The 26,279-nt window shown below is 52.3% G+C and overlaps 1 protein-coding gene across 1 annotated transcript in view; it reads right to left on the bottom strand.

Moving 5' to 3' along the window:
- Positions 1-970: 970 nt before the first annotated feature.
- Positions 971-26,279, bottom strand: part of LOC309685223 (olfactory receptor 14I1-like) — a gene marked incomplete at both ends in the record, with an annotated part of 55,375 nt that continues 30,066 nt past the window's right edge. The window contains one exon of the mRNA XM_082501031.1: positions 971-1,739. Coding sequence (XP_082357157.1) covers positions 971-1,739 — 769 coding nt within the window. The remainder of the gene's footprint in view (positions 1,740-26,279) is intronic.

The following is a 26,279-nucleotide window of genomic DNA, read 5'->3' as shown; positions in this document are numbered from 1 at the left end:
AGGTAGTCAACGACTTCTTTGCCTCAGTCTTCCCTGGAAAGGGCTCTAACACTGCCGTTGTCCTCTCCAAGGCACTTCCCAGCACTCACCAGCCCTCCCCAGCTCTGCCCACCTCCCCTGCCCTCTCCCCAGGACAGCCAAGCCCAGCAGCCCAGTCTGGGCTGGCCCCACAGCACTGCCCACCGCAGGCTGATGCAGAGCTCTGGGCACTCACCGCACAGCCCCAGATCCTCCCAAGGGCACAGCAGCTCCTGGGGGGCAGACAAGGACGTCAGCTTCCCCATCAGCCCCGGGGCTCGTGCTGGCACTGAGGAAATGAGAAAAAAGAGGCTGGTCACTCTCTGCCTCTCCGGAATTCATATTGTGCCTCATCCCCAGCCCTGACTGAATTTGCCCCCTTCTCTCCCCAGTCAGCCCCACGCCCCAGGACAGCACAGCAGTCCTGGCCCTGGGGTTCCCTCAGGCAGCTCCTGCGTCTCCCCACTCTCCCCTCCCTGTGCCTGATGAGTCCCTGCTGACTCCCTCGGCACTGCAGCGTCCTTGTGCCTGGACACATTGATTCAGTGCTTTATATTGGTGGACTTCACCTTTGAGTGAATTCACCTTTGTGCGGTGGAACCCAGTAGTACTCAATAGAACCCGATGAGCTTAGCTCCAAAACCACTGAAAAGACAAGGAGAAGAGACTCATCAAAAGACCAGTTCCTTGAACATGTTCTTGGAAGCAACTTTGGAGGAACAGCCCATCTTTCAGGCACTGCACTTCCGAGATGCCCTTCTATTGAAGAGCTGTTATCTGTCAGGCCACACCTGTCACAGTGTTGTGCAAGACTCAGACACAGTAGGATCAAGCCTCAGAACAAGTAGTATAAACCCAGAAAAATATCAATAAGCAGGATTATGAAAAGAGAAAAAAGCAGGCTCGTGGTCTGAGATAAACTCTGGGCAATGTGCAGAGAAGGGGTGGCAGGTTATTGTCGGTGAAACAGCGTCCATTGGGCCTGTTTCCATAGGGCATCCTTGAGCTCCTGGTTCCTCATGCTGTAGATGAGGGGGTTCACTGCTGGAGGCACCACCGAGTACAGAAATGACACCACCAGGTCCAGAGATGGGGAGGAGATGGAGGGGGGCTTCAGGTGGGCAAACACTCCAGTGCTGATAAAGAGGGAGACCACAGCCAGGTGAGGGAGACACGTGGAAAAGGCTTTGTGCCGTCCCTGCTCAGAGGGGATCCTCAGCACCGCCCTCAGGATCTGCACATAGGACACCACAATTAAAACAAAACACCCAAATACTAAACAGACACTAACTACAATAAGCCCAACTTCCCTGAGGTAGTCTGAATGAGAGCAGGAGAGTTTGAGGATGTGGGGGATTTCACAGAAGAACTGGTCCACGGCATTGCCCTGGCAGAGGGGCAGTGAAAATGTATTGGCCGTGTGCAGCACAGCATAGGGAAAAACACTGCCCCAGGCAGCTGCTGCCATGCGGACACAAGCTCTGCTGCCCAGGAGGGTCCCGTAGTGCAGGGGTTGGCAGATGGCAATGTAGCGGTCATAGGCCATGATGGTGAGGAGAAAATACTCAGCTGAAATAAAAAAGAAAAAGAAAAAGAGCTGGACAGCACATCCTTCATAGGAGATGGTCCTGGTGTTCCAGAGGGAATTGGCCATGGCTTTGGGGAGAGTGGTGGAGATGCAGCCCAGGTCCAGAACAGAGAGGTTGAGGAGGAAGAAGTACATGGGGGTGTGGAGGCGATGGTCACAGGCGATGGCGGTGATGATGAGGCCGTTTCCCAGGAGGGCAGCCAGGTAGATGCCCAGGAAGAGCCCGAAGGTCAAGACCTGGAGCTCCCGTGTGTCTGCCAATGCCAGGAGGAGGAAGTGGGTGATGGAGCTGCTGTTGGACATTAGATATTTCTTTTATGGGGGCTCTGTTAAAGGAAGGAAAAGACAGGAAAAAATCAGGACAGAATTCTATGAGCCCATATACTCCATTTTTCATAGATATCACCCCCAGTTGAAATGCATTTTTTCTCTCTGGGTAGTGCTGGCTGAGTGTGGTGTGAGGAGCAGCACCTCTGCCCCTGTGCTGCTGAGGAGTCAGCCCTGCTCTGCTGCAGTGGGTACAAGGGAGCTGCTCTGTGACAGCTCCAACCGTCACAAGGGGTGTCAGATGTAATCCACCTGTAATGGAAAAGTTCAATATTTGCACTCACGGCTCTCCAGAGGGTGGGCTGCAGAGCAGAGGGTTAGCATGTCCTTATAAATTTTTGCCTGTGCTTTTTATTTTCCATGATAACATCTCATGAATGTAGAAATCCTCATTTTGATGACTAATCATGTTACGATTCTTCAGACGGGACAGATGAGTTCAGCTCTCTTTGGCTTAAAGCAGAGTCAGCAGAGCTGCACTGTCCATCGGGGTTTTGCCCATCTGCCCTCTGCTTTTGTTTCATCTGCCTTCGAGATGACTCCACACACAAACTACTTTTTAAAAAATACCAAACAGCTGAACTCATATGGGATGAGGGGAGCACTGGTTGAGAGGGCAGATCTGCAATCTCTTCCCTGTCCCAGCGCAGAGATGGAGCTGTGATGGAGAGAGCAGGACACCACCCCTCCCCGAGAGAAGCAAAGCTCTCTGAGAGGAGACTGCCCACCCCCGAGGAAAGGCTCAGCACTCCCCAGGACCCGACGGCAGCGCTGTGCCTTGCTGGGGGCAGCTCGCAAGCCCCACAGGACCGGCAGAGCAGGCAGTCGGGGTGCCGCAGAGGAGATGATGTGAAGAGAGAGTGCGCTCAGGTCCCAGCAGACAGCGCCCAGCAGACACCTCCATGGAGGAGCCCAGGAGAGCTGGCTGAAGGCAGCCTCCCCCTGGGCGTGTTGGCAGTTTCCCCCCGGCCCTTGCCCCTGTCTCTGCTGCCTGGGGCTGTCCCTGCCAGGAGCTGTTGCTCTGTGCCCAGGTCTCCCCCTGCCAGTGCCCCAGAGCCCATCCCACCCGCTGTGTGCTCAGCTCTGCCCTGCAGCCCCCTCCCAGCAGCAGGGCACTGCCCAGGGCCACCTCCCTCTGTGCGGGTCCTGAGGAGTGGAGCAGATCCAGCCTGATGCTGCAGGCAAAGGGGATGCTGGTGCTGTCTGTGGGTAGAGGAGTGAGTGCAGGCACTTGATGAGGTTTGTGGCAGATCTGCTGATCCCTCAGTGTCACAGTGACAGCTCCTTTCCCTTAGGAGAAAGCTGCGAACACAGAGCCTGGAAAGGTCTTTGTCTTTAAGGTAGCCCCTGCCTTGACTTTCCTCTTGAAATACTGCCTCTGCCAATGTTCTAGGGGTGGTCAGCAGCTGTGAGCAGCCGTGACCCATGCAGCACCCTCTCAACGATAGAAAGACCCTGCCCTGACAGGGGTCACTCCTTCCTCCCACAGCTTCTCCCCACAGCACCTCCGTGGGAGCTCCCCGGGCAGGCGCAGAGCTGACTCTGGCAGGCGGCAGAGTCCCTGCGCCGGCACACAGCCCCCGGGGTGCAGGGACCCTGCTGGCAAGGACAGCCCTGCCCACCCCTGCCTGCACATCGATCTGCAAACCCCGGAGCCATCCCTGGGAGAAGGCAGCTGTCCGTCATTGTCCCTCTGAAGGTGCAGCAGGACATCCCTGCTCTGAAGCACGTCCTCCTGCTCCACACCAGACAAGCCAGGAGAGCCGTCCTGACAGCTCCTATCAGCCATGGCATGTGCCAGCTCTAGGAGACACTGCCAGGAACTCATCTGCATTGCCCCACAGCCAGAGACTTACCATGTGAAAGGCTGCGAAGGTTTGTCCCCCGGTGAGCTCTCTCCTGTCCTCCCACCCCAGACTGCCTTTACCTCTCTCTCTCTTCTCTTCTCTGCCCTCGCTGCCTGCAGGCAGTGCCCTCAGCCCTGTTGCGCTGTGCAGAGGAGCTGCTCCTGGGCAGAGCTGTCTCTCTGCAGTGCTGCCCGCTTGCCAGGAGCTCCCTCCGGCCCAGCAGCCCAGCCCAGTTTGGCAGCAGAGGACCAGCCCACGGTGGCACTCTCTCTGTCCCCTCTGGGCTCCCTCAGAGATGTCCCTGGGGCTCCAGGGGAACCACCTGGGAAACAAGCTGAAGTCATCACTGATGTTTTCTCCCTCTGTTGGGCAGAGAAACTTCTTCCCTGCAGTGCCATTTCCCCTTTCGGAGACAGAGTTATGTCCAAGAATCCCCTCGTCTTGCCCCACTAGGAGACAGCACACCCAGGCAGTGAAAGGCAGGAGTCTCCTGTACCTCCTGTACCCATGCAAAGCACAGGTGACACATGAGGTGCCAGAGGTGGTCTAAGACACGTGCTCGTAACTGATGGAAATATTAAGAGGGACAGGGCAGTGTCTGGAGTCATCGTTTTGAGGCTGGTGGGGCATGGTGGTGACACTCTCTCTCCTCCACCAGCTGTCTTTACCCCATCTCCTTTGGCACCCATGGCCCGTTTCTCACAGACACCCCTACAGTGCCCAACCTCATTCAGGGCAGCTGCTCCATTGGAAGGTGACCTACACCCTGTGGTGCCACGGGAGGTGCCAGGGCTCTCCTGCACAGCCGCATGCAGCCAGCAGGGACAGCACAAGACCTGCAGGAACACGATCGCCATTCAGAGCAGCTGTGTAACACACCCCAAGAGAACCTCTGGGACATTCAGTGCTTTTTTTGAGGCAGCTGCAGTGAGGCAAGTCCTGTCCCATCTCCATTCAGTAGATGTCAGCACTGCTCCTCCCACAGCCTTTAGTCACCCTTTTTTGATGCAATCAAGGAATAGAGCAATGATTTTCCCAGTGTTCTTGGATCACGGGATGCCCATCGCCAAGGACATTTTCCAAAGCACCGTGTCCTTCCTGGAGATCAGCTTCCCCTTGCACCACAGGCTCTGCAGGGCTTCAGAGACGTCCCAGAGAGCAAAGCCCTCTCCTACCAGGGCTGCACAGCACAGCCCTGCTTCTCTCTGGTCCTGAGGGTTTGCTCTCCTTCGGATCACCTCATTTCCTCTTTCCATTGCCATCTGCCATCCACTCCTGCATGCTCTGAACAAAACTTTTTCCTTGCATGGGACCTTGGGCACTTGGTACTGCCTTTCTTTGTTACACATCTGAGCGTGGTTCTGGTGCTTAGCTGAGGTCCAGTGTATCTGCTCTGATTTATTAATTAGGCAGGACATGATAGGATGAGGGGGAATGGCTTCACACTGGAAGAAGGTAGATTTAGATTAGTTTTTAGGGAGAAATTTTTCACTTTGAGAGTGATAAGGCACTGGAACAGGTTGCCTAGAGAAATTGTGGGAGGTCTTGCCAGCACATCCAGCAGCTCCTTCAATACCCTGGGATGAACCCCATCAGGCCCCATGGACTTGTGAACATTCAGCTGATACAGCTGTTCTCTGACAATTTCCGTCCCACAAATGGAAAGTCTTTGTTTCCACACTCGTGGTCCTCCGATTCAGGGGACCGGGCAGCCCAAGCTCTAGATGCATGATTAACGAGTGAGGCAAAAAAAAGCATTGCACACTGCTGCTTTTTCTTCATCCCTATCAGTCAGTTGACCACCTTCAACAACTATCGGTCCAGCGTTTTCTTTAGACCTCCTCTTGCTATTAATGTACTTAAAAAAGCACTTCTTGGTTTACAGAATGCTTTAGGTTGGAAGGGGCCTTGAAGATCATGAAGTTTCAACCCCCCAGCCATAGGCAGGGACACCTCCCACTAGACCAATTTGCTCAAAGCCCCATCCAGCCTGGCCTTAAACACCTACAGGGATGGGACCTCAACAACTTCTCTGGGCAACCTCCGCCAGTGCCTTACCACCCTTAAAGTCAAAAATTTCTTCCTAATATTTAACCTAAATCCACCCACTTCCAGTTAAAAGCCATTCCCCCTCATCCTATCAGTACATGCCCTAGTATAAAGTCCTTCGTCAGTTCCCCTGTAGGCACCCTTTAGGTACTGGAAGGGGCTATAAGGTCTCCCCGGAGCCTTCTCTTCTCCAGGCTGAACAACCCCAACTCTCTTAGCCTGTCCTCATAGGAGAGCTGCTCCAGACCGTTGATCATCTTCAGGGCCTCCTCTGAACCTGCCCTAACACATCCATGTTCTTCTTATGTTGAGGGTATCAGAGCTGGATGCAATATTCCAGGCTTGGTCTCACGAAAGCAGAGTAGAGGGGCAGAATCACCTCCCTTGACCTGCTGGCCATGCTGCTTTTTATGGACACCAGGATCTGGTTGGCCTTCTGGGCTGCAGTCTCACATTGCTGGCTCATGTTGAGCTTCTCGTCAATCAGCACACCCAGGTCCTTCTCCTCAGGGCTGCTCTCCAGCCATTCCCCGCTGAGCCTGTATTTGTGCTTGGGATTGCCCCAACCCAGATATAGGACCTTGCACCGGCCTCGTGGAACTGCATGAGGTTGGCTTGGGCCCACCTCTCCAGCCTGTCCAGGTCCCTCTGGATGGCATCCCTCCCCTCCAGCGTGTCAACCTCGCCAAACAGCTTGGTTTCATCAGCAAACTTGCTGAGGGTGCACTCGATCTCCCTCTCCATGTCGCTGACAAAGATGTTGTACAGCACTTGAGGAATGCCACTCATCACTGCTCTCCATTTGGACACGGAGCAATTGACCACAACACTTTGAGTGCGACCGTCCAGCCAATTCTTTATCTACTGAGTGGTCCATCTGTCGAATCCATGTGTCTCCAATTTAGAGACCAGGATATTGTGTGGAACAGTGTCAAACACTTTGCATAAGTCCAGGTAGATGACATCAGTTGCTCTTCCCTTGTCCACTGCCGCTGCAAGGCCTTTCGTAGAAGGCCTCCAAATTTGTCAGGCATGACTTGCCCTGGCTGAAGCCATCTTAGTTGCTACCAATCACCTCCTTATTTTCCATCTGCCTCAGCAGAGTTTCCAGGAGGATCTGCTCCATGATCTTGCCAGGCACAGAGGTGAGACTGACTGGCCTGTAGTTCCCTGGGGTTTCATTTCTTTCCTCTTTGAAAACAGGGGTTATTCTTCCAATTTTTCCAGTCAGCGGGAACCTCACCAGAGTGCCATGACTTCTCAAATATGAGGGACAGTGGCTTCGCAACTTCATCTGCAAGTTCCCTCAAGACCCGTGGATGTGTCTGATCAGGTCCGATGGACTTGTGCACCTTCAGGTTCCTCAGGTGGTCTTGTACTTGATCTTCACCTACAGTGGGCAGTTCTTCATTTTCCAGCTCCTTGCCTTTGCCTTATGCATCATGGGTAGTGTGGCTGCAGTCTTTGCCAGTGAAGACTGAGGCAAGTAAGTCACTGAGGACCTCAGCTTTGTCTCTGTCCCAGGTGACCAGTTCTTGCATTTCCTTCCGGAGAGGGCCCACATCTTCCCTAGTCTTTCTTTTCTCGCTGACATACTTAAAGAAGGATTTTTTGTTTGTCTTGATGCCCCTGGCCAGATTTAGTTCAATCTGGGCATTAGCTTGCCTAACCTGATCCGGGGCTGCTTGAACAATTTCTCTGTATTCCTCCCAGGCTTCCCGCCCCTGTTTCCACCCCCTATAGGCCTCCTTTTCACTTGTGAGCATGTCCAGGAGCTCTTTGTTCATCCATGCAGGCCTCCTGGCTTTTCTGCCTGCCTTCTTCTTTGTAGGGATGCATGACTCCTGAGCTTGGAGGAGGTGAACCTTGAATATTAACTGGCTTACTTGGGCCCTTCTTCCCTCCAGTGCTTCATCCAAGCTTGGCACTATACCAAGCAGATTCTTCAAGAAGACACAGTCAGCTCTGCTAAAGCCCAGGGTGGTCAGCTTGCTGCGCACCTTCCTCGCTGCCTTGGGCATCTCAAATTCGATCATTTCATGGTTATGGCAGCCCAGGCTGCCCTTGAGCTTGAGACAATGCCTACCAACCCTTCCTTGTTGTAAGGACAAGGTCCAGCAGAGATCCTCTCCTTCTTTGCTCCTCTACCACTGGGAGAAAAAAGTTGTGGTCAATACAATCCAAGAACCTCCTGGACTGCCTATGCCCTGCTGTGTTACCCTTCCAACAGATGTCATCAAACTTGCTGAGGGTACACTCTGTGCCCTCATGCAGGACGTTGATTAACATGTTGAACAAGACGGGCCAGTACTGACCCCTGGGGAGCACTGCTACTTACAGGCCTCCAACTAGACTCTGCGCCGAACACTATGCTATCAGCCTCATTCCCCACAGTATTCTTGTGTCCAGTTAGGACATTGTGGTCTGATTGGGTAGATAAGTAGATGGGTAGTAACTGAGATGAGTACTCGGGCCTGGAAGAACATGGTGAATGCATAGTGTTCTGCCCATACGGATGTATCTAGTCGGGTTCCACCATGTTTCAAGGGCTTTTAATTACCCAAAGGAGATGAGAAAATGCTTTTTTCATAACATTAGTAGCTGACACCTCAATGAGGAGAGCAGACACTATATTAGAGGGCAGGGGTGCCATCCCAAGGGACCTAGACAGGCTTGAAGGACAGGCCAACAGTAACATCATGTTATCCAACAAGGACAGATCTAAAGTTCTTTCGCTGAGCTTGACTAAGGGCCTGAAGTGACAGAGGGCAGGGACTGCCTAGGTTGGTATCAGGACTGCAGGAAAGGCTCTGGTGGTCCTTTGGTTTCATTAGGCAAAATATGGAGCCGTCAGCAAAGGCCAAAAGCATCCTGGGTGGTAGGAACAGGAGCACAGCCAGTGGGAGTGATTACCGCCCTGGGCTCAGAACATTTGAGAACAGATCCAGAACACTCCCCCAGGTTCTGACCCGCTGCAATGCCTGAGAGACACTGGTAAACTGGAGCCCGTTCAGTGGAGGGCCACCAAGGTGGTCAGGGTTGGAGCACTTGTGCTGTGAGAAGAAGCTGAAAAAGCTGGGCTTGTCCAGCTGGAAGAAAGGAAGATCTTGGGGGAACATGCAGCAGCATGTCCCAGTGGACAACAGGATGACGATGAGCCAGCAATGTGCCTTGGTGGCCGAGAAGGCCAATGGCATCCTGGGGTGCATCAAGCAGAGTGTGGCCAGCAGGTCGAGGGAGGCCATCCTCCCCCTCTACTCTGCCCTGGTGAGACCTCATCTGGAGTACTGTGTCCAGATCTGGGCTCCCCAGTTCAAGAAGGACAGGGAACTGCTGGAGAGGGTCCAGAAAAGGGCTACGAAGATGATGAGGGGATTGGAACATCTGTCTTATGAGGAAAGGCTGAGGGACTTGGGACTTTTTAGTCTGGAGAAAAGGAGACTGAGGGGGGACCCTATCTATGCTTATATATACTTAAAGGGAGGGTGCCAGGGGGATGGGAACAGTCTTTTGTCAGTGGTGCCCAGTGACAGGACAAGAGATAACAGGTGCTAACTTGAACATAGGAAGTTCCTTCTTAACATGAGGAGGAACTTCTTTTGTTTTAGGGTGGCAGAGCACTGGCACAGGCTGCCCAGAGAGGTGGGGGAGTCTCCCACTCTGGAGACATTCCAAACCCACCTGGACATGTCCTGTGAAACTGCTGTAGGTGACCCTGCTCTGGGAGGGGGCTTAGACTAGATGATCTCCAGAAGTCCCTTCCAACCCTGACCACTCTGTGATTCTGTGAAACTGGAGAGACATGGATTTGAAGGGTGGATTGTTCGGTGGATGAGGAACTGGTTGGATGGTCCCATCCAGTAGTGGTCAACGGCCTCACGTCCAGATGGAGACTGGTGACAAGTGGTGAACCTCAGCGGTCCGTACTGGGACCAGTACTGTTCAATATCTTCATCAGTGACATAGGCAGTGGGATCGAGTGCACCCTCAGCAAGTATGCTGATGACACCATGCTGAATGGTGCGGTTGACACTCCCAAGGGACAGGATGTCATCCAGAGGGACCTGGACAGGCTCAAGAAGTGGGCCCGTATGAACAGCATGAGGTTCAACAAGGCAAAATGAAGGGTCCTGCACCTGGGTCGGGGCAATCCCTGATATCAATACAGCCTGGGGGATGAAGGGATGGAGAGCAGCCCTGCCGAGAAGGACTTGGGTATACTGGGGGATGAAAAGCTGGACATGAGCTGGCAATGTGCGCTCGCAGATCACAAAGCCAACAGTATCCTGGGCTGCATAAAAAGAAGCGTCACCAGCAGGTTGAGGGAGGGCATTCTGCCCCTCTGCTCTGCTTTGGTGAGACCCCACCTGCAGTGCTGCTCCAGCTCTGGAGCCCTCAGCACAGGACAGACATGGACCTATTGGAGTGGGTCCAGAGGAGGCCACAAAGATGCTCCGAGGGCTGGAGCACCTCTGCTGTGAGGAAAGGCTGAGAGAGTTGGGGTTGTTCAGCCTGGAGAAGAGAATGCTCTGGGGAGACTTTATTTGGGCCTTCCAGTACCTAAAGGGGGCCTACAGGAGAGCTGGGGACAGAGTTTTTAGCAGGGCCTGTTGCGATAGGACAAAGGTTGAGGGCTTTAAACCAAAAGGGGGGAAATTTACACTCGATATAAAGAAGCTTTTAACAATGAGGATGGTGAGACACTGGCCCAGGTTGCCCAGAGAGACAGGAGATGCCCCATCCCTGGAAACATTCCAGCCAGGTTGGCCGGGGCTTGGAGACAGCTCATACAGTTGAAGGTGTCCCTGCTCATGGCAGGGGGGTTGCACTAGTTGGCCTTTAATGGTCCCTTCCAACCCAAACCATTCCATGATTCTAAACAGAGCCCGTTTTTACTGGGAGGGGACCAAGTCTGTACTGGAAGGGTTTAATGAAATCCAGTTTGAAATGGCACAGTGCCCAGTCGTACTGGGAGGGGATGAGAGGATCCAGTTTATACTGGGCGTGTGCTCAGCCTGTACTTGGAGGGGTTAAAGAGGACTAGTTTGTAGTGGGAGGGGCCAAGTTTGTACTGGCAGGGGTTAAAGCAACCCAGTTTGTACTGTGACAGAGCCCAGACTGTAGTGGGAAGGGGCCAGGGGCTCCAGTGTGGACTGGGAGGGTGGCCCAGTGTACCCTGGGAGGGTCTAAAGGGATAAAGTTTGTACTGGGACAGGGCCCAGTCTGTTTGTACTGAGACGAGGCCCAGACTCTGCTGGGATTGGCTCAGAGGATCCCGTTTCTACGTGGAGAGGGCCCAGACTGTACTGGGAGGAAACTGGGGGATCCAGTCTGTACTGAGATGAAGCCCAGTCTGTACAGGGCAGTGTTAAAGCGATCCATTTTGTACTGGTACACAGAGTAGTCTGCACTGGGAGCTGGGCTGGGGTCCACTTTGGACTAGGAAGAGGCTCTTTCTCCGCTGGGAGGAATTAAAGGGATTCTCTTCATACTGGGACAAGGCCGCTTATGTACTGGGAGGGAATCAGGGGATGCAGTTTGGACTGGGACAGGGCCCAGTCTGTCCTGGCATAAGTTAGAGGATCCATATTGTATTAGAGGTGGCCAGTTGGTAGTGGGTGGGGACTGGGGAGTCCATTTTGGACTTGGCATTGGCCCAGTCTGTACTTGGAGGGGTTAAAGGGATCCAGTTTCTATTTGGACGGAGCCCAGTCTTTACTGTCAGGTGTTTAAGGGGTCCAGTTTGTAAAGGGACGGAACCCAGTCTGTACTTGGAGGGGTTAAATGGAGTAATCTCTGTTTGTTGACAGTCAGTTCTGTACTGGGAGGGGAGCACGGGATCCAGTTTGTACCAGGAGGGGACCCAGTCTGTACTGGGAGGGGGCCACAGCATCTAGTTTGTACTGCCACGGGGACCAGTCTGTAATGGGAGGGGTTAAGGGATTTGGTGTGTACTGGGAAGGGCGCAGTGTATACCGGGAGGGTTTAAAGAGGTAAAGTTTCTCATGGAATGGGGCCCAGTGGTTACAGGGAGGGGGCCGTGGGATCCAGTTTGTACTGGCACTTGACCCAGTTTCTGTGTGGAGGGGATGAGGTGGTGGAGTTTGTACTGGGACAGGAACTAGTTTTTACTAAGAGGAGATCGAGTGATCCAGTTTGTACTAGGAGAGGGCCCCATCTGTACTGGCAGAGGTTGAGGGGATCCACTTCATACTGGGTCAGGGCCCAGTCTCTGCTGGGAGGGGTTGAGGAGATCCACTTTCTAGTGGGACAGGGGCCCAGTCTGTCATGGGAGGGGTTAAAGGGATGCAGTTTATACTGGGAGAAGGCTCAGTCTGTACTGGGAGGGGATAGGGGATCCAGTTTGTACAGGGATGGGGCCCAATATTCTTGGGCTTGGTTCAAAGGGCCCCATTTTGGACTTGAAAGGGCCCAGTCTGTGCTGGGAGGTTGCCAGGAGATGCAGTTTGTACTTGGATGGTGCCCAGTCTGCATTCAGAGGGGATCAGGGGATCCCACTGCTACTGGGATTGCGCCCAGTCTATACTGGGACACGTTAAAATAACCCACTTTGCACTGGACAGGACCCAGTCTGTACTGGGAGGTGTTAAATAAAGGCCGACAAGGCAGATATCGTGGTGGGAGTCTGTTATAGACCACCCAACCAGGATGAAGAGACAGATGAAATATTCTAGAAGCAGCTAGGACAAGTGTCACGATAGTCAGCCCTTGTCCTCGTGGGGGACTTCAACTTACTGGATGTCTGCTGGAAATGCAATACAGTGGAGAGGAAGCAGCCAAGGAGGTTCCTGGAGTGTGTTGAGGATAACTTCCTGACACAGGTGGGGAGGGAGCAGAGGAGGGAAGCACCCGGCTGGACCTGTTGTTTGCCAACAGAGAAGGGCTTGTGGGGGATGTGAGGATTGGAGGCCGTCTTGGGCATAGTGATCATGAAATGACAGAATTTTCAATTCTTGGAGAAGTCAGGAGGGGGGTCAGCAGAACTGCCACCTGGGACTTCCGGAGGGCGGGCTTTGGCCTGTTTAGGGGTGTGGTTAACAGAGTCCCTTGGGAGGAAGTCCTGAAGGGCAAAGGAGTCCAGGAAGGCTGGACATTCATCAAGAAGGAACTTGTAAAGGCACGGGAGGAGGCTGTCACCATGTGCCGAAAGACGAGCCATCAGGGAAGAAGACCTGGCTGAACAGAGAGCTTTGGCTGGAACTGAGGGGAAAAAAGGGGTTTATGACAGTTGGAAGAAGTGGCAGGCAACTCAGTTGGACTGCAAGGATGTCATGAGGTTATGCAGGGAGAAAAGTAGAAGGGCTAAAACCCAACTAGAAATTAATCTGGCCATGCCATAAAAGACAATGAAAAATGTTTCTGTAAATACATCATCAAGAAAAGGAGGGTTAAGAAGAATCTCCATCCTTTATTGGATGTGGAGGGAAACATAGTGACCAGGGATGAGGAAAAGGCTGACGTACTTAATGCCTTCTTTGCCTCAGTCTTTAAGAGTAAGACCAGTTGCTCTCTGGGTACCCAGCCCCCTGAGCTGGAAGACAGGGTTGGGGAGCAGAATGAAGCCCCGCAATCCAAGGGGAAATGGTGAGGAACCTGCTACATCACTTAGAAATACACAAGTCTATGGCGCCGCTTGAGATCCACCCAAGGGTACTGAGGGAACTGGCGGGAGTGCTCACCAAGCCACTTTCCATCATCTATCAGCATTCCTGGCTAACTGGGGTGGTCCCAGTTGACTGGAAGATAACAAACGTGGCGCCCATCTACAAGAAGGACCAGAAGGAGGACCTGGGGCATTACAGGCCTATCAGTCCGACCTCGGTGCTGGGGCAGGTTATGGAGGAGATCATCCTGAGTTCCATCATGCAGCACATACAGGACAACCAGGCGATCAGACCCAGCCAGCATGGGTTTATGAAAGGCAAGTCCTGCCTGAGAAACCTGACCTCCTATGACAAGGTGACCGGCTTAGTGGATGAGGAAAAAGATGTGGGTGTTGTTTACCTGCGCTTCATTAAAGCCTTTGACACTTTTTCTCACAGCGTTCTCCTGGAGAAACTGGCTGCTCATGGCCTGGACAGGTGTACACTCTGCTGGGTAAAACACTGGCTGGACGGCCGGGACCAAAGAGTGGTGCTGAATGGAGTCCAATGCATTTGGCGGCCGGTCACAAGTGACATTCCCTGGGGCTCAGTACTGGGACCGGTTCTCTTTAATATCTTTATCAACGATCTAGACAAGGGGGTGGAGTGCCCCCTCAGTAAGTTTGCAGATGACACCAATTAAGGTGGGAGTGTTGATCTGCCTGAGTGTCGGAAGGCTCTACAGAGGGATCTGGACAAGCTGGATCCATGGGCCGAGGCAAATGGTGTGGGGTTCAACAAGGCCAAGAGCCGGGTCCTGCCCTTGGGTCACAACAACCTCACGCAGCGCTACATGCTTGGGGCAGAGTGGCTGGAAAGATGCCCAGCAGAAAAGGACCTGGGGGTGTTGGTGGCTGAATATGAGCTGGCAGTGTGCCCAGGTGGCCATGAAGGCCCACAGCATCCGGGCTTGTACCAGTAAAAGTGTGGTGAGCAGGACTAGGAAAGTGATCGTCCCCCTGTACTCGGCTCTGGTGAGGCCCCACCTCGAGTACTGTGTTCAGTTTTGGACCCCTCATGACAAGAAGGACATTGAGGTGTTTGAGCGTGTCCAGAGAAAGGCAATGAAGCTGGTGAGGGGTCTGGAGGACAAGTCTTGTGGGGAGCGGCTGAGGGAACTGGGGTTGTTTAGCCTGGAGAAGAGGAGGCTGAGGGGAGACTTTCTCGCTCTCTACGGTTCCCTGAAAGGACGTTTTAGCAAGGAGAGGGTTGGTCTCTTCTCCCAAGTAATGAGAGAGAGGACTTGAGGGAAATGGCCTCAAGTTTCTCCAGGGGAGATTTACATTGCGTATTAGGAAAAATTTCTTCAGCTAAAGGGCTTTCGAGCACTGGAACAGGCGGCCCAGGGAAGTGGTTGAGTCACCATCCCTGGAGGTATTTAATGGATGTGCAGATGTGGCACACAGGGACATGGTTTAGTGGTGGACTCGGCAGTGTCAGGTTTACAGTTGGACTCTATGATCCTAAAGGTCTTTTGCAATTCTCAATGATTCTTTGATTCTTTTGGGACTCTGGATTTTGTTTTGTCCTTGCCCCTTTTTGGGAGGGCAGGAGGTGTCACAGAATTTTCCTACACTCAGCCTCGCTCACCCTCACACCCCACGGCCACCAGGAAGAGCCCTGAGCCACCAGTGGGCAGGACTTGCCTTCCCAGGGCCTGAGGGTCAAGGTTTGGCCTTTCTGCTGCATCAACCAAACCAAGGGGTTCCTCAGCATTACAGCCACCTGCACAGTGCCTTTGCCTACCTGCAGCCACAGCCTCCAGTTATCTCCTCTAACGAGTCCCTGGGGAGGCTTTGGCAGTAACGACCCTCAGTGGGGCCAATCAAGGCTTCAAGGTACTTTGCTTCTGACTTGGACTTCTGGAGCACTTTGTTCAATCTTCTCTCAGTGCCTGAGGCTCATGGACTCAGCACCAAATACACCGTGGGGCTCATTAAAAGACAGAAAGCTCTAACAAGGTGTTCATCGTTCTTGTAATTTTCTTCAAATCTTCAAGACTTGTACAGCCAATTAGAGAGGTTTCAGAGTGTAGTTAAGGAGGAGATTTCAAAGCGCACCTAAGAAAAATGTCTTTTTTATTTTAAAGGATATAATGTATTACTCCCGATTATCACTTACGATTAGGATAGAAGCATTCTCTGATTGTTCTGGATACAGGGTGTCCCTTCAGGGGGTCTGGACAGGGAGGAGAAGCAGTCCCTGGAGGTCTGACACTGTAGGACAGCTTTGCTCCTCACCTCCCCACCCTCCCCATTTCTGACATTGGCCACCTGGGACTGACACCCCTGGTCCTTGCATCAGACTTCTCCACTGAAGTCTGCAGCTGGATGTCACAGCTCCATTGCCCCATCTCCCACCTGCGCTCCTCAGAGCCCTGGCTGCACCCAGGCGCAGGAGAACTTTTCCTGTTTGTAAGAAAAGAAAAGTAAAGCATAATCAGATTTCCTAAACAATAACACACAGTCCGCAATCACACGCTCAGGACAAGCTACCTCTAATGAGGCTGCCTTTCTACAAGCGAGTTTTTATGGGAAATAGTTTTGGAAGGTAGATAGACAAGACTGATATAAACACAATTAAGGAGTTGGCTGAGGAGACAATTAGATTGTTGAAAGACAGGCAAGCTTTGAACTCCTTGAAAGTCAAAGCAGCAGCACAGGTGAGAGGTATCTGAGCGAAGAAAGAGTAAGGGGAGGAGAAAACTGGCGAAGAATGGAAAGGGCCTTTGCCCAGAGAGTCTGCATCTGCAAAGATGACTTTAGAGATGAACATTGTCTCAGGAGAAGGGTAAGCATCTGAAAGATTAGAGAAAGTACACAAAGTGTGTACCAGGGAGAAGAGTGGTAATGAGGTTACAGGGGAAGATCAATATTTCTTTGGAATATCCCTTTTGAAAGGTCATGGGATTGGCAGAGGTCTCTGGTGAGAGAGGACAAGCAAGTGTAGCACCTGTCTTTGAAAGAGTCCAAATGTGTGACCCGAGGAGCCACTGGCTGTACAAGCTCACTTTGGTGAGGAGTGTTGTGCCATCAGTCAGAGCCCTCCTTGGTGGCATTTCTGGGCACCGATAACAGAAGAACATGTCCAAGAAACATCAGCATGGATTTCATAGAATAGAATCATAGAATCATAGAATTGTTGAGGTTGGAAGGGACCTTTAAGATCATCAAGTCCAACCATTAACCTACCCTGGCAGAACCACTTCTAAACCATGTCCCCAAGTACCACATCTACCCTTTCTTTAAACACCTCCAGGCATGTTGAATCCATCACCTCCCTGGGCAGCCTATTCCAATGCTTGATAACCCTTTCAGTGAAAAAAAAAAATTGTAATATCCAATCTAAACCTTGCCTGGCATAACTTGAACCCATTTTCTCTTGTCCTATCACTTGTCACCAGGGAGAAGAGGTCAGCCCCCACAAGCTCCTTTCAGGAAACTGTAGAGAGCAACAAGGTATCCCCTCAGCCTCCTCTTCTCCAGGCTAAACAACCCCAGTTCCCTCAGCCGCTCCTCATAAGGCTTGTCCTCCATACCCCTCACCAGCTTCGTTGCCTTTCTCTGGACACGCTCCAACACCTCAATGTCCTTCTTGTAGTGAGGGGCCCAAAACTGAACACAGTACTCGAGGTGGGTCCTCACCAGTGCTGAGTACAGAGGAATGATCACTGCCCCAGTCCTGCTCACCACACTATTTCTGATACAAATCAGGATGTCATTGGCCTTCTTGGCCACCTGGGCACACTGCTGGCTCATATTCAGGCAGCTGTCAACCAACACCCCAGGGTCCTTCTCCCCTGGGCAGCTTTCCAGCCCCTCTGCCCCAAGCTTGTAGTGTCTGTGGGGTTGTTGTGACCCAAGTGCAGGACCTGGCACTTGGCCTTATTGAACCTGAAACCTTGTTGAACCTGTTCTTACGGAAATAAGCACAAATGAAGAGATGTCCTAAACCCAGAATTCAATAGACTAATGAAAGACAAATTTTAACTGCCTGAAGCTCAAAGCAGCAGTGGGATTGTTGAGAGGTGTCTGAATGATGAAAGAGGAAGGGGAAGGGAAATGTAGAGAGCAATCACAAGTGCTTCTGTGCAGATGCACTGCTGGAAAGGTGCCTTCAGACATGGTCACTTCCTTTAGGAGAGGTGGAAATAAATGAAAGATGAGGGGGATTAAATTCAGAGCCTGAGAGAGAGAGTCCTGACAATGCAAAGAGAGGGAAAGGTCAGTAGCTCTCATCTTGCTATCAGCGGACATCCTGAAAACTCCTCATCTTCATCCCATGGGAGAACACCAAATTTTTATTAAAAGTATTCTCTTGTTTCAGCTGATGAGGTCGTGCTCATACATGTGTCAAAATGTCTCAGGCTTCCAGGCAGCGCTCCGCTGTCTGACCATCAGTACCCAGTGGTGCTTGCAGAGGGCCCTGTGTCTCTGAAGCACCTGCCTGGGCCTGGCCGCTGTCCCAGAGGAGCTGCTGGAGACCAGACTCCCTGGGAAGCTGCAGCTGGAGCCTGGGCAGAGGGTCCCAGGACCTACACTGGCACCACACGCCCGCATCCTTGCAACTGCACCCCACCCCAATTTTGTCATCATTTGCCTTTTGCAAACAGAGGCAGCACAAAAAATCCCCCAGAGATCAATATCTGAAAACAAGACAGAACCAAGCAAGGAGGATAGCAACACCAACAATGTTTGAAACTTTTGGTTCTAAGAGAAAATTTCCTTCATTTCCTAAAGAAAGTTATCAGAAGAAGTCAACATGGAATCCCCAAGGGGAAGTCAGCAGGTCGAGGGAGGTCATCCTCCCCGTCTACTCTGCCCTGGTGAGGCCGCATCTGGTGCACTGTGGCCAGTTCTGGGCTCCCCAGTTCAAGAAGGACAGGGAACTGCTGGAGAGGGTCCAGCAAAGGGCTGCAAAGATGATGAGGGGATTAGAACATCTATCTTATGAGGAAAGACTGAGGCACATGAGTCTTTTTAGTCTAGAGAAAAGAAGATTGAGGGGGGATCTTATTAATGCTTATAAATACTTAAAGGGAGAGTGCCAGGGGGATGGGAACAGTCTTTTCTCAGTGGTGCCCAGGGACAGGACAAGAGGTAATGGGCACAAACTTGAACATAGGAAGTTCCATCTTAACATGAGGAGCAACTTCTTTCCTTTGCGTGTGGCAGAGCACTGGCACAGGCTGCCCAGAGAGGTGGGGGAGTCTCCCACTCTGGAGACATTCCAAACCCACCTGGTTGCCATCCTGTGCAACCTGCTGTGGGTGATACTGCTCTGGGAGGGGGCTTGGACTAGCTGATCTCCAGAAGTCCCTTCCAACCCTGACCATTCTGTGATTCTGTGTGATTCTATGACCGACGCTGTCTTTAATTGCTCTCTCTCTTCCCAAAAGAGAAGAAAAGGAAGGAGAGATTTCTGGGTTTTAAGGGATACTAAAACTACTGTAATGAAATATTAAAATATAAATAAAAGATAATAATATCAATTAAAAAAATTAAATATAAACCATATAGAAAAAAACAGTATTGAGCTCCCAGGGTAACGATCACATCACAGGGAGACACTGGGAACGTCCCAGACTGGTTTCAGTGATGGACGGGAACTGGATTCCAGATCTAGATTCAGGAACACACAGATCGGGGTCAGAGGCAAATGAACAGATAGAGTCCTCCTTGGACACTGGCCATTGAAGAAAGAGGGCTGACCCTTTGATTCCTCAGCTTTTATACTGAGCATGAGGCAGACGGGATGGAATACCCTGTTGGTCAGTTTTGGGTCACCTGTGCTGTCCACTACTCCCTGCAGGTGCGACCCCTCTACATACACTTTTCCGCTTCCAACCCTCCAATGGGGCAAGTAACAAAGTTGGTTGGCCTTGGGTGTTATAGCAATATGTATTAGCAAGAGCCTCTCTGCACACCATTCCTGGGCATCAACTACAAACATCAGACCGTATTGGCTAGAAGCACACATTCTCTGAAGAATATGCTGCTAAATTCAGAGAGGACAATCAGGTAGAAGAGGCTTAGCTGAAAAGTAGAATCTGAAAATAATTGCTTCTGTTTTACTTCAAAGCAGGCCATCAGCCCAGCTGTCAACAAGGTGGCTATAAGGAGACTACAGGAGACCACGTCGAAGGCCTGGCTGGAGTCTGGGTACACAACATCCCCTTCCTTTCCCTTCCACATCTGTTCTGCACTCCCTTTCTATTCCTTCACATGGCTGGAGATGGCTGCAGGAGGACTTGCCATGTCCCCTGCCCTGGTGAGGCTGACCAGTCAGTCGTTCTCCCAATCCCCCTTCCTGCCTTTTTGGAAGACTGGTTCCATGTTGGCCTTTCCCAAGTCCCCAGGAGACTCCCTGATGGCTCTGGCCTTTCCAAGGTGTTTGAGAGAGGTCTCACAAGGACACTGGCCAGCCTTCTCCAACTCCTGGACACCAAAAGCCTTCTCAGTATCCCGCACTTCCAGAGAAGTCCAGACACTGTCTTTGTCTCTCTGTCCCCTGCCCCACCAGGCACTGGGACCAGGGTTCCCTCAGCTCTCTTCCTTGTGCTGCCAACACAGTTAGAGAAGTCCTTCTGGGTGCCCTCCCCATGCATGGCCAGTTCCAGCCACCGCTGAGCTTTGGCTTTGCTGGCTCCACCCCTGCACCCACAGGTCAGGTGTCTCTCTGCCTCCTGGGCAGCCTGTTCCCCCTCCAGCCTCCCTGCGCTTCCTTGGGGGCTTTGACCTCCTACGTCAGGGGAGTCATCCACCTCTTGCCAGGCTCTTCTTGACTCCCTGCGCATCAGAGTGGCTTCTTCCTGGGCTTTGAAGATGTCATCCCTGAAGATGCAGGAAGGACTCACAGCCCCTTTGGCCTCCAGGACAGTCCAGGCACATTCTCAGCTGATTGAAGTCACATCTCCTGCAGTCCTGATTGGTGATTTTGGTCTTTGTCCTCCTTGTCCACCTTCTCATGGTCATTGCAGCCATGGCTGCACTCATCCTTCCCATCCCAACACGGATCCATCTTGTCTGTCAGTAGGAGATACTGTGACATCATCAAGTGCATCACAAAACCCAACGCGACACACATGAAAGCTCAAGCAGTGGAGAGGGGTCGAGCTAGGCAAAGGCAACGTGGTTGGGCTGTTGCTTGTGAGGTCACCTCATGACAGCAGTGTGGTTGGCCAGGAGCAGGCAGGCACCATGAGGCCATCAAGACCACCAGATGGGAAGGCTCCAGAGAGATAAGCGGGCCCCTGGTGACGCCCTGCCCTGGGCTGAAGCCACCTGTTCCTGCTGTGGGAATCTATGGAACGTGGCATAAGAAACTGCGGGATGTGGAGGAGAAGAACGGGAGAAGGGACCAGCAGTAGGGGCAGCTCTGTGTGTGCTGGTTGGGTCTCACAGGTGGCTGCAGACATGAGAAGTAGCCACACAGTGGGCAGCACTGGTACCTTCTGGGCAGTCAATTCCTGCAAGGCCATCAGTGCCTGGGGAAGCCATCAGAGATGCCCTTGACATCCCAGAAGATGTAGGCACTGGTATCCAAACTCAAATTTGAGTAGAAATGGAGAAAACCTGAGACCTAATTGGTGAGGGTTATGAATCGGGGGGAGAATGGGGCAGAGAAAGGGAGGGATGAAGGGGGATTGTGGAAGAAGAAGCCTGTGGAAGAGTGGGGAGGAGGGGAGCTCAAGGGCCCAGCTGCCTGTGAGGAAGTGGCTGGTCAGTGCTGGTCTGGCCAAACCCCGTTCCAGATCACCATGGTCTCTCCTGGTGTCCTGCAGTACCGGTTTCAGTTGGGGCAGTGTTAATTATATTCCTAGTAACTTGCGTGTTGATAATCCCTCGATGTTTTTGTCATTGCTGAGCAGTGCTTGCACTGCCCCGAGGCTTTTTTTGCACCTCACCCCACCCCACCCCACCAGTGAGTAGGCTGGGGGTGCACAAGAAGCTGGGAGGAGACACAGCTGGGACAGCTGAGCCCAACTGACCAAAGGGATTTTCCGTACCACAGGGCATCGTGCTCAGCAATAAAAGCTGGGCCAAGAAGGAGGAAAGGGATAACCTTCAGAGGGATGGGATTTGTCTTGCCAAGTCACCATTACACATGATGAAGCCCCGCTTTCCTGGAGATGGCAACATATCTGCCCGCCGATGGGAAGCAGTGAATGAATTCCCTACTTTCCTGTTCCTGCGGGCACGGTGTTTGCTTTACCCGTTCAAGTGTTCTCATCTTGATGCATGTTTTTCTCACTTTACCCTTCCAGTTCTCTCCCCATCCCTCAGGAGAGGAGAGTGAGCAAGCTGCCGGGTCGGGGCTCAGCGGACGTGTTTCCCTTTCCACTCAGTGCTGTAACAGTTCCGTGCACTAAAATTTCTCTTCCATCTTGATGACGACAAATTAAATATCATTCATTTTATTCTTGTCCTTCATTCTTACTTCATAAGACCGCTGTAACTTAAGAGCATTTAGATTCAGGCACGAAGTTTTTAGAACAGCCTTTATCTCTCATTGCAAACTCGTTCTTATTATTTCATGGTAAGACCTCTGCACCGATGTTGCCCCTAATTTATTTTGGCGGTCTCTCTTTCCTCCATATTTCAAATGTGAGAGGAGTTTATTGTTTTACCAAGCAATGTCAAGGGACAGATCCCCAACTGGTGGAAAGCACAAAGCAGGCCAAATTTTTTATGTGGTGGAGCCCAGTACACCACCATTATATTCATTTTGGATCTCTGCAGACCTATCCCTTCAGCAGAGCGCCTGGAAGGGCTGAAGTCCCTCCATCTGCCCTTCATATCAGCATTGAAGGTGAAATTATTCCACTCAGAGGTGGTGTTTTGATTCTCATCACAGCCTAAAACACTACACGGAGCAGGAGATATTCCAGGACACCTCAAGGGGCATCACACTCTTCTGGACCGAAAAGTAGAATCTCTGGGGTCATGGCGTATGAACACTTGTGGTCAGGGATCTGGTCAAATGACCCAGCTCTATTTCTGTAATGGTGGTTGAGTTTGCTCAAGTAACCCCTGAGGTGATCCCCAACCACTGCTGGTTGTCCTCCTCCACGGGAGGGGATCACAGGGGGCATCCCCTCAACACAGGGGACATCCCCTGTACTCATGCTTCCTGCCAGTCTCTCCAGCAGGGCCTGTATTCCTCCCCTGCAGAGCCCCACGTGAGCAAGCTGTCCCACCACATCTCGTTGAGTCAGAACCCGTCACAGTGGTATGACAAGCCGCAGGGCTCCAGCTCCTCCTGCCTGCCATCCACCTCCTCCTGGCTGGGCACGTTTTGGCTGCAGCAGCTCAGCTGTGGCACAAGGGTGGAGCACAGACTCCTCACAGGAAAGCCTAAGCCCTCCTCCTGACCAGAAGAACCATTGTACATCGAGCAGGGTTGGTTTCTTGTAAGGCTCACACTCTCTCAGAACCTTTGGATGCAAACCCTCCGGTCCCATGGACTGGTAAGGGTGCAGTTTGCTCAAGCAACCCCTGGCCTGATCCTCATCTACCGCTGGTTGTTCTCCTCCAGAGACCTGCCTCCAAGCACAAAGGCCTGGGAGACCTTGCTGGCGGTAACTGAGGCAAAGAGGATGTCAAATATCTCGATCTACCTGCACCTACTCTTACTAAATTGAACTGTTGTCCCACAATATTTCTGATTCTTCTTTAGCTGTTCCTGAAGTAGAAACAGCTCATCTTGTTGCCTTTGAGTTGCCTTTCAGTTTCAATTGAGTTTTGGCATGAACCATTCCCGTGCTTGGAGGATACTTTCTTTGAAAACAAGATGCCTCCAGGCACACCGTGAAAATGATTTGTCTGTTCCTCGGCTCTGTCATCATTGGTGTGCGTAAAGACCCCGGTGTGATGTGCTTTGTGTCCATGCAATGCCCACAGCTGTTGGGTAGAGAAGGGACAGACCTTGCCTCACTGATGGCGTCTGACAAGGATGCCTCTGACTGAAGGTATCAGTCAATGGCACGCAGGCTCCAAATCTCATTCCTGGCAATGCCATCTGGGGTGTCTGTCGCACACCCACCCTGAATGGGAATTGCTCTCCTCTTGGTTCTGTGCTGTCCCTGCCAGAGTTGGCATCTCAAGTAGCTCTGTGGGCCTCCATTTAAAAATTAAATTGAGCATTTAGTTTTGACAGGCAATGTGGAGATGAGCATGAAGCAACTGCCAATCTAGTGAGTGGAGACCTGGTGAACACAGCTGATGGAGAGAGAGACAGAGAGCCAGAGCTCTCCCTGTGGCACGTGACTCCAGTTGTTCAAATGAATAACTCTAAAAGCTGCCCTGAAAATAATGAGTGGGGACATGTTCAGTGGCCATAATTTGGGCATCAGCTCTCCTTCCAGCTGGCCAAAGGAAATTCCCAGCAGCCTTTAAGAGAAGTTGCCCTGTCGCTATGAACTGCTCCAGTAGGGCTTGCAGTTGCCTGCCCATATCTTCGTCCACCCCCGACACCTTAAATGTCACCAGGCGTTGTGTCTGAACAGCCCAACCCTGCCCTCCACCTCCATTAACCAGCAAGGGAGCTGAGGCAAGGAGCTCACGTGTAGCTGTCGATTTTGTGCACACCTGAAGACCTGAGGCAAGAGGAATCCCACCTCCTGTGGGTTTGTGCTGTGCGTGGGAGGGAGCTGAGCCCCCTTCTGGCCCCAGGACTACAAACGGACAAATGAGATGCGCCTATTGACTCATGTGCATCCCTTCCCTCAGCAGGGGTAAAGGAGATCCCTCCCAGTAGCCGACTGGGTGTCCCGTCAGATGATGGGACCAGGAAAGGTGATTCTCAAACACAAAAATCTTTTCCTAATAGGAGAAATGACAGTGCAGGAAAGAAGTACTTCTGCCCAGCTGAGGGAGGTGACATCAGGGACTCCTTCAGGCTGTTTCCCATCAGGTTCCCCTGGAGCCCCAGGGACACCTCCAGGGAGCCCAGAGGGGACAGAGAGAGTGCCACCGTGGGCTGGTCCTCTGCTGCTGAGCTGGGCCGGGCTGCTGGGACAGAGGGAGCTCCTGGCAAGCGGGCAGCGCTGCAGAGAGACAGCTCTGCCCAGGAGCAGGGCTGGGGGCGCTGCCTGCAGGCAGTGAGAGGAGAGGAGCGAGGCAGAGGGAACTTAAAGGCAACTGGGAGCAGGAGGACGCTGAGAGCTCACTGAGGGAGAAATCTTCACAGACTTTGACACAGTACATCTCTGGCTGCAGGGCAATGCAGCTCCAGTTCCTGCAAGGATCTCCTAAAACTGGCACATCCCGCATCTTGTGGCATCAGTAAGGACAACTCTGACAGTTTCTCTGTTGTAGAGGAGGATGTGCTGCAGGTCAGGGACATTTCACTGCACCGTCAGAGGGACAAGAACACGATGACTGCCTTCTCCTAATGTCTGCAGGAGTGTAAAGGTGGATGTGCTTGTGTGGTATCCCAGGGCTGTCCTTGCCAGCAGGGTCCCTGCACCCCGGGGGCTGTGTGCTGGAGCAGGGACTCTGCCGCCTGCCAGGGTCAGCTCTCCGCCTGCCTGGGGAGCTCCCATGGCGCTGTGGGGAGCAGCTGTGGGTGGAAGGAGCATCCCCCAGCAGGGTAGGGTCCTCCTGCTTTTGAGGGTTGCTGCTCACAGGTCAGGGCTGCTCAAAGATGCAAATCACCCCCAGGATATTTCCAAGGGTTTGTCTCAAAAAGAAGATCAAAGCAGGAATCACTATGAAGATAAGGAGCTTTCCTGAGTCTGTCTTTTCAGTTTCCTATTCTGGGAAGGGGATGGGGGAAGAGAAAAGTGTACCTGGAAAAGGAGCTTTCAAGTTTTAACAAGTCACTGAGACTCCTGAAATTCAACTCTGAGAGGTCAGTAGATCTGCCACAAGCCTCCTAAGGTGCCTTCAGCCACTCCTCTGCCTAACGACAGCACCAACATCCCCTCTGCTGGACCTGTCAGGGTTGTGCTGACCTGCCCTTTTCCACCTGCAAAGAGGAACATGCAAACAGGCAGGTTTCTGTCCAGCCCAGGTGAGCGCACAGAGTTTGGGGTGGGATTTGTGAGCACTCACAGGGAAAAGGCATGGGACAGGGAAACACCTTTCAGGAGGAAAATCTCCAGGCAGCAGGGATATGATCAGGGAATGAGAGGAAACTAAAACCAGAAAGGTGGTGGGAGGGAGAATTCAGAAATCTCTATGTGATCCCCTCCAGTGCAGACCCCTTCCTCTGAGCAAGCCCCCTTGCCTCCTCTCCCACCCAGCAAAGCCTCTGCCCTCAGAGCTGTGGGGTCCAAGGCGTGAACCACCTCCTCTGCAGCCAGAGCTCCAGCAGAGCACGGTGCAGGTCTCCAGCCATGTGCCAATTGCCCTCTGCAGAGCACAGGGGCTGAGAGCGACTGCCGGGCAGTGCTGGTGTCCGGGAGGCGACGTGCCCTGCTGGGTAAGGGTAAGGCTATCCTGAGTGCCCGGCTGCCTCTCCCGTGGCTTCTATAAGCTCACTGTGATTTTCCTTCTTCCTCTACTCTTCCTTCTTCCTCTATGGGTCTGTGCTGTTGCTATTGTTATCTTGTTCTGGCTGTCAGGCTCTCTGGGGAGGTGGAGTTTCTGCTGCGGACACACACTGATCTTGTGTGTCCTTTCACTCAGCTGTGTCTATGGGAACAAGTCCCAGATTTCCTGGCACACGTGGAGATGTGGTCAACGCAGGCTGTAGGGCTGGGATATGAGCCGGGTCTTACTTAATGAAATATCATCATAAGGACAACAGGCTTCCTCCCTGAGGTGTCCTTCCAAGCTGTGA

Source organism: Vanellus vanellus (assembly GCF_965231255.1).
Source record: "Vanellus vanellus genome assembly, contig: HAP1_SCAFFOLD_561, whole genome shotgun sequence".
In the NCBI taxonomy this organism is placed as follows: domain Eukaryota; kingdom Metazoa; phylum Chordata; class Aves; order Charadriiformes; family Charadriidae; genus Vanellus; species Vanellus vanellus.
Note: the sequence above shows the minus strand (reverse complement) of the source record. Positions and strands in the feature narration are given on the sequence as shown.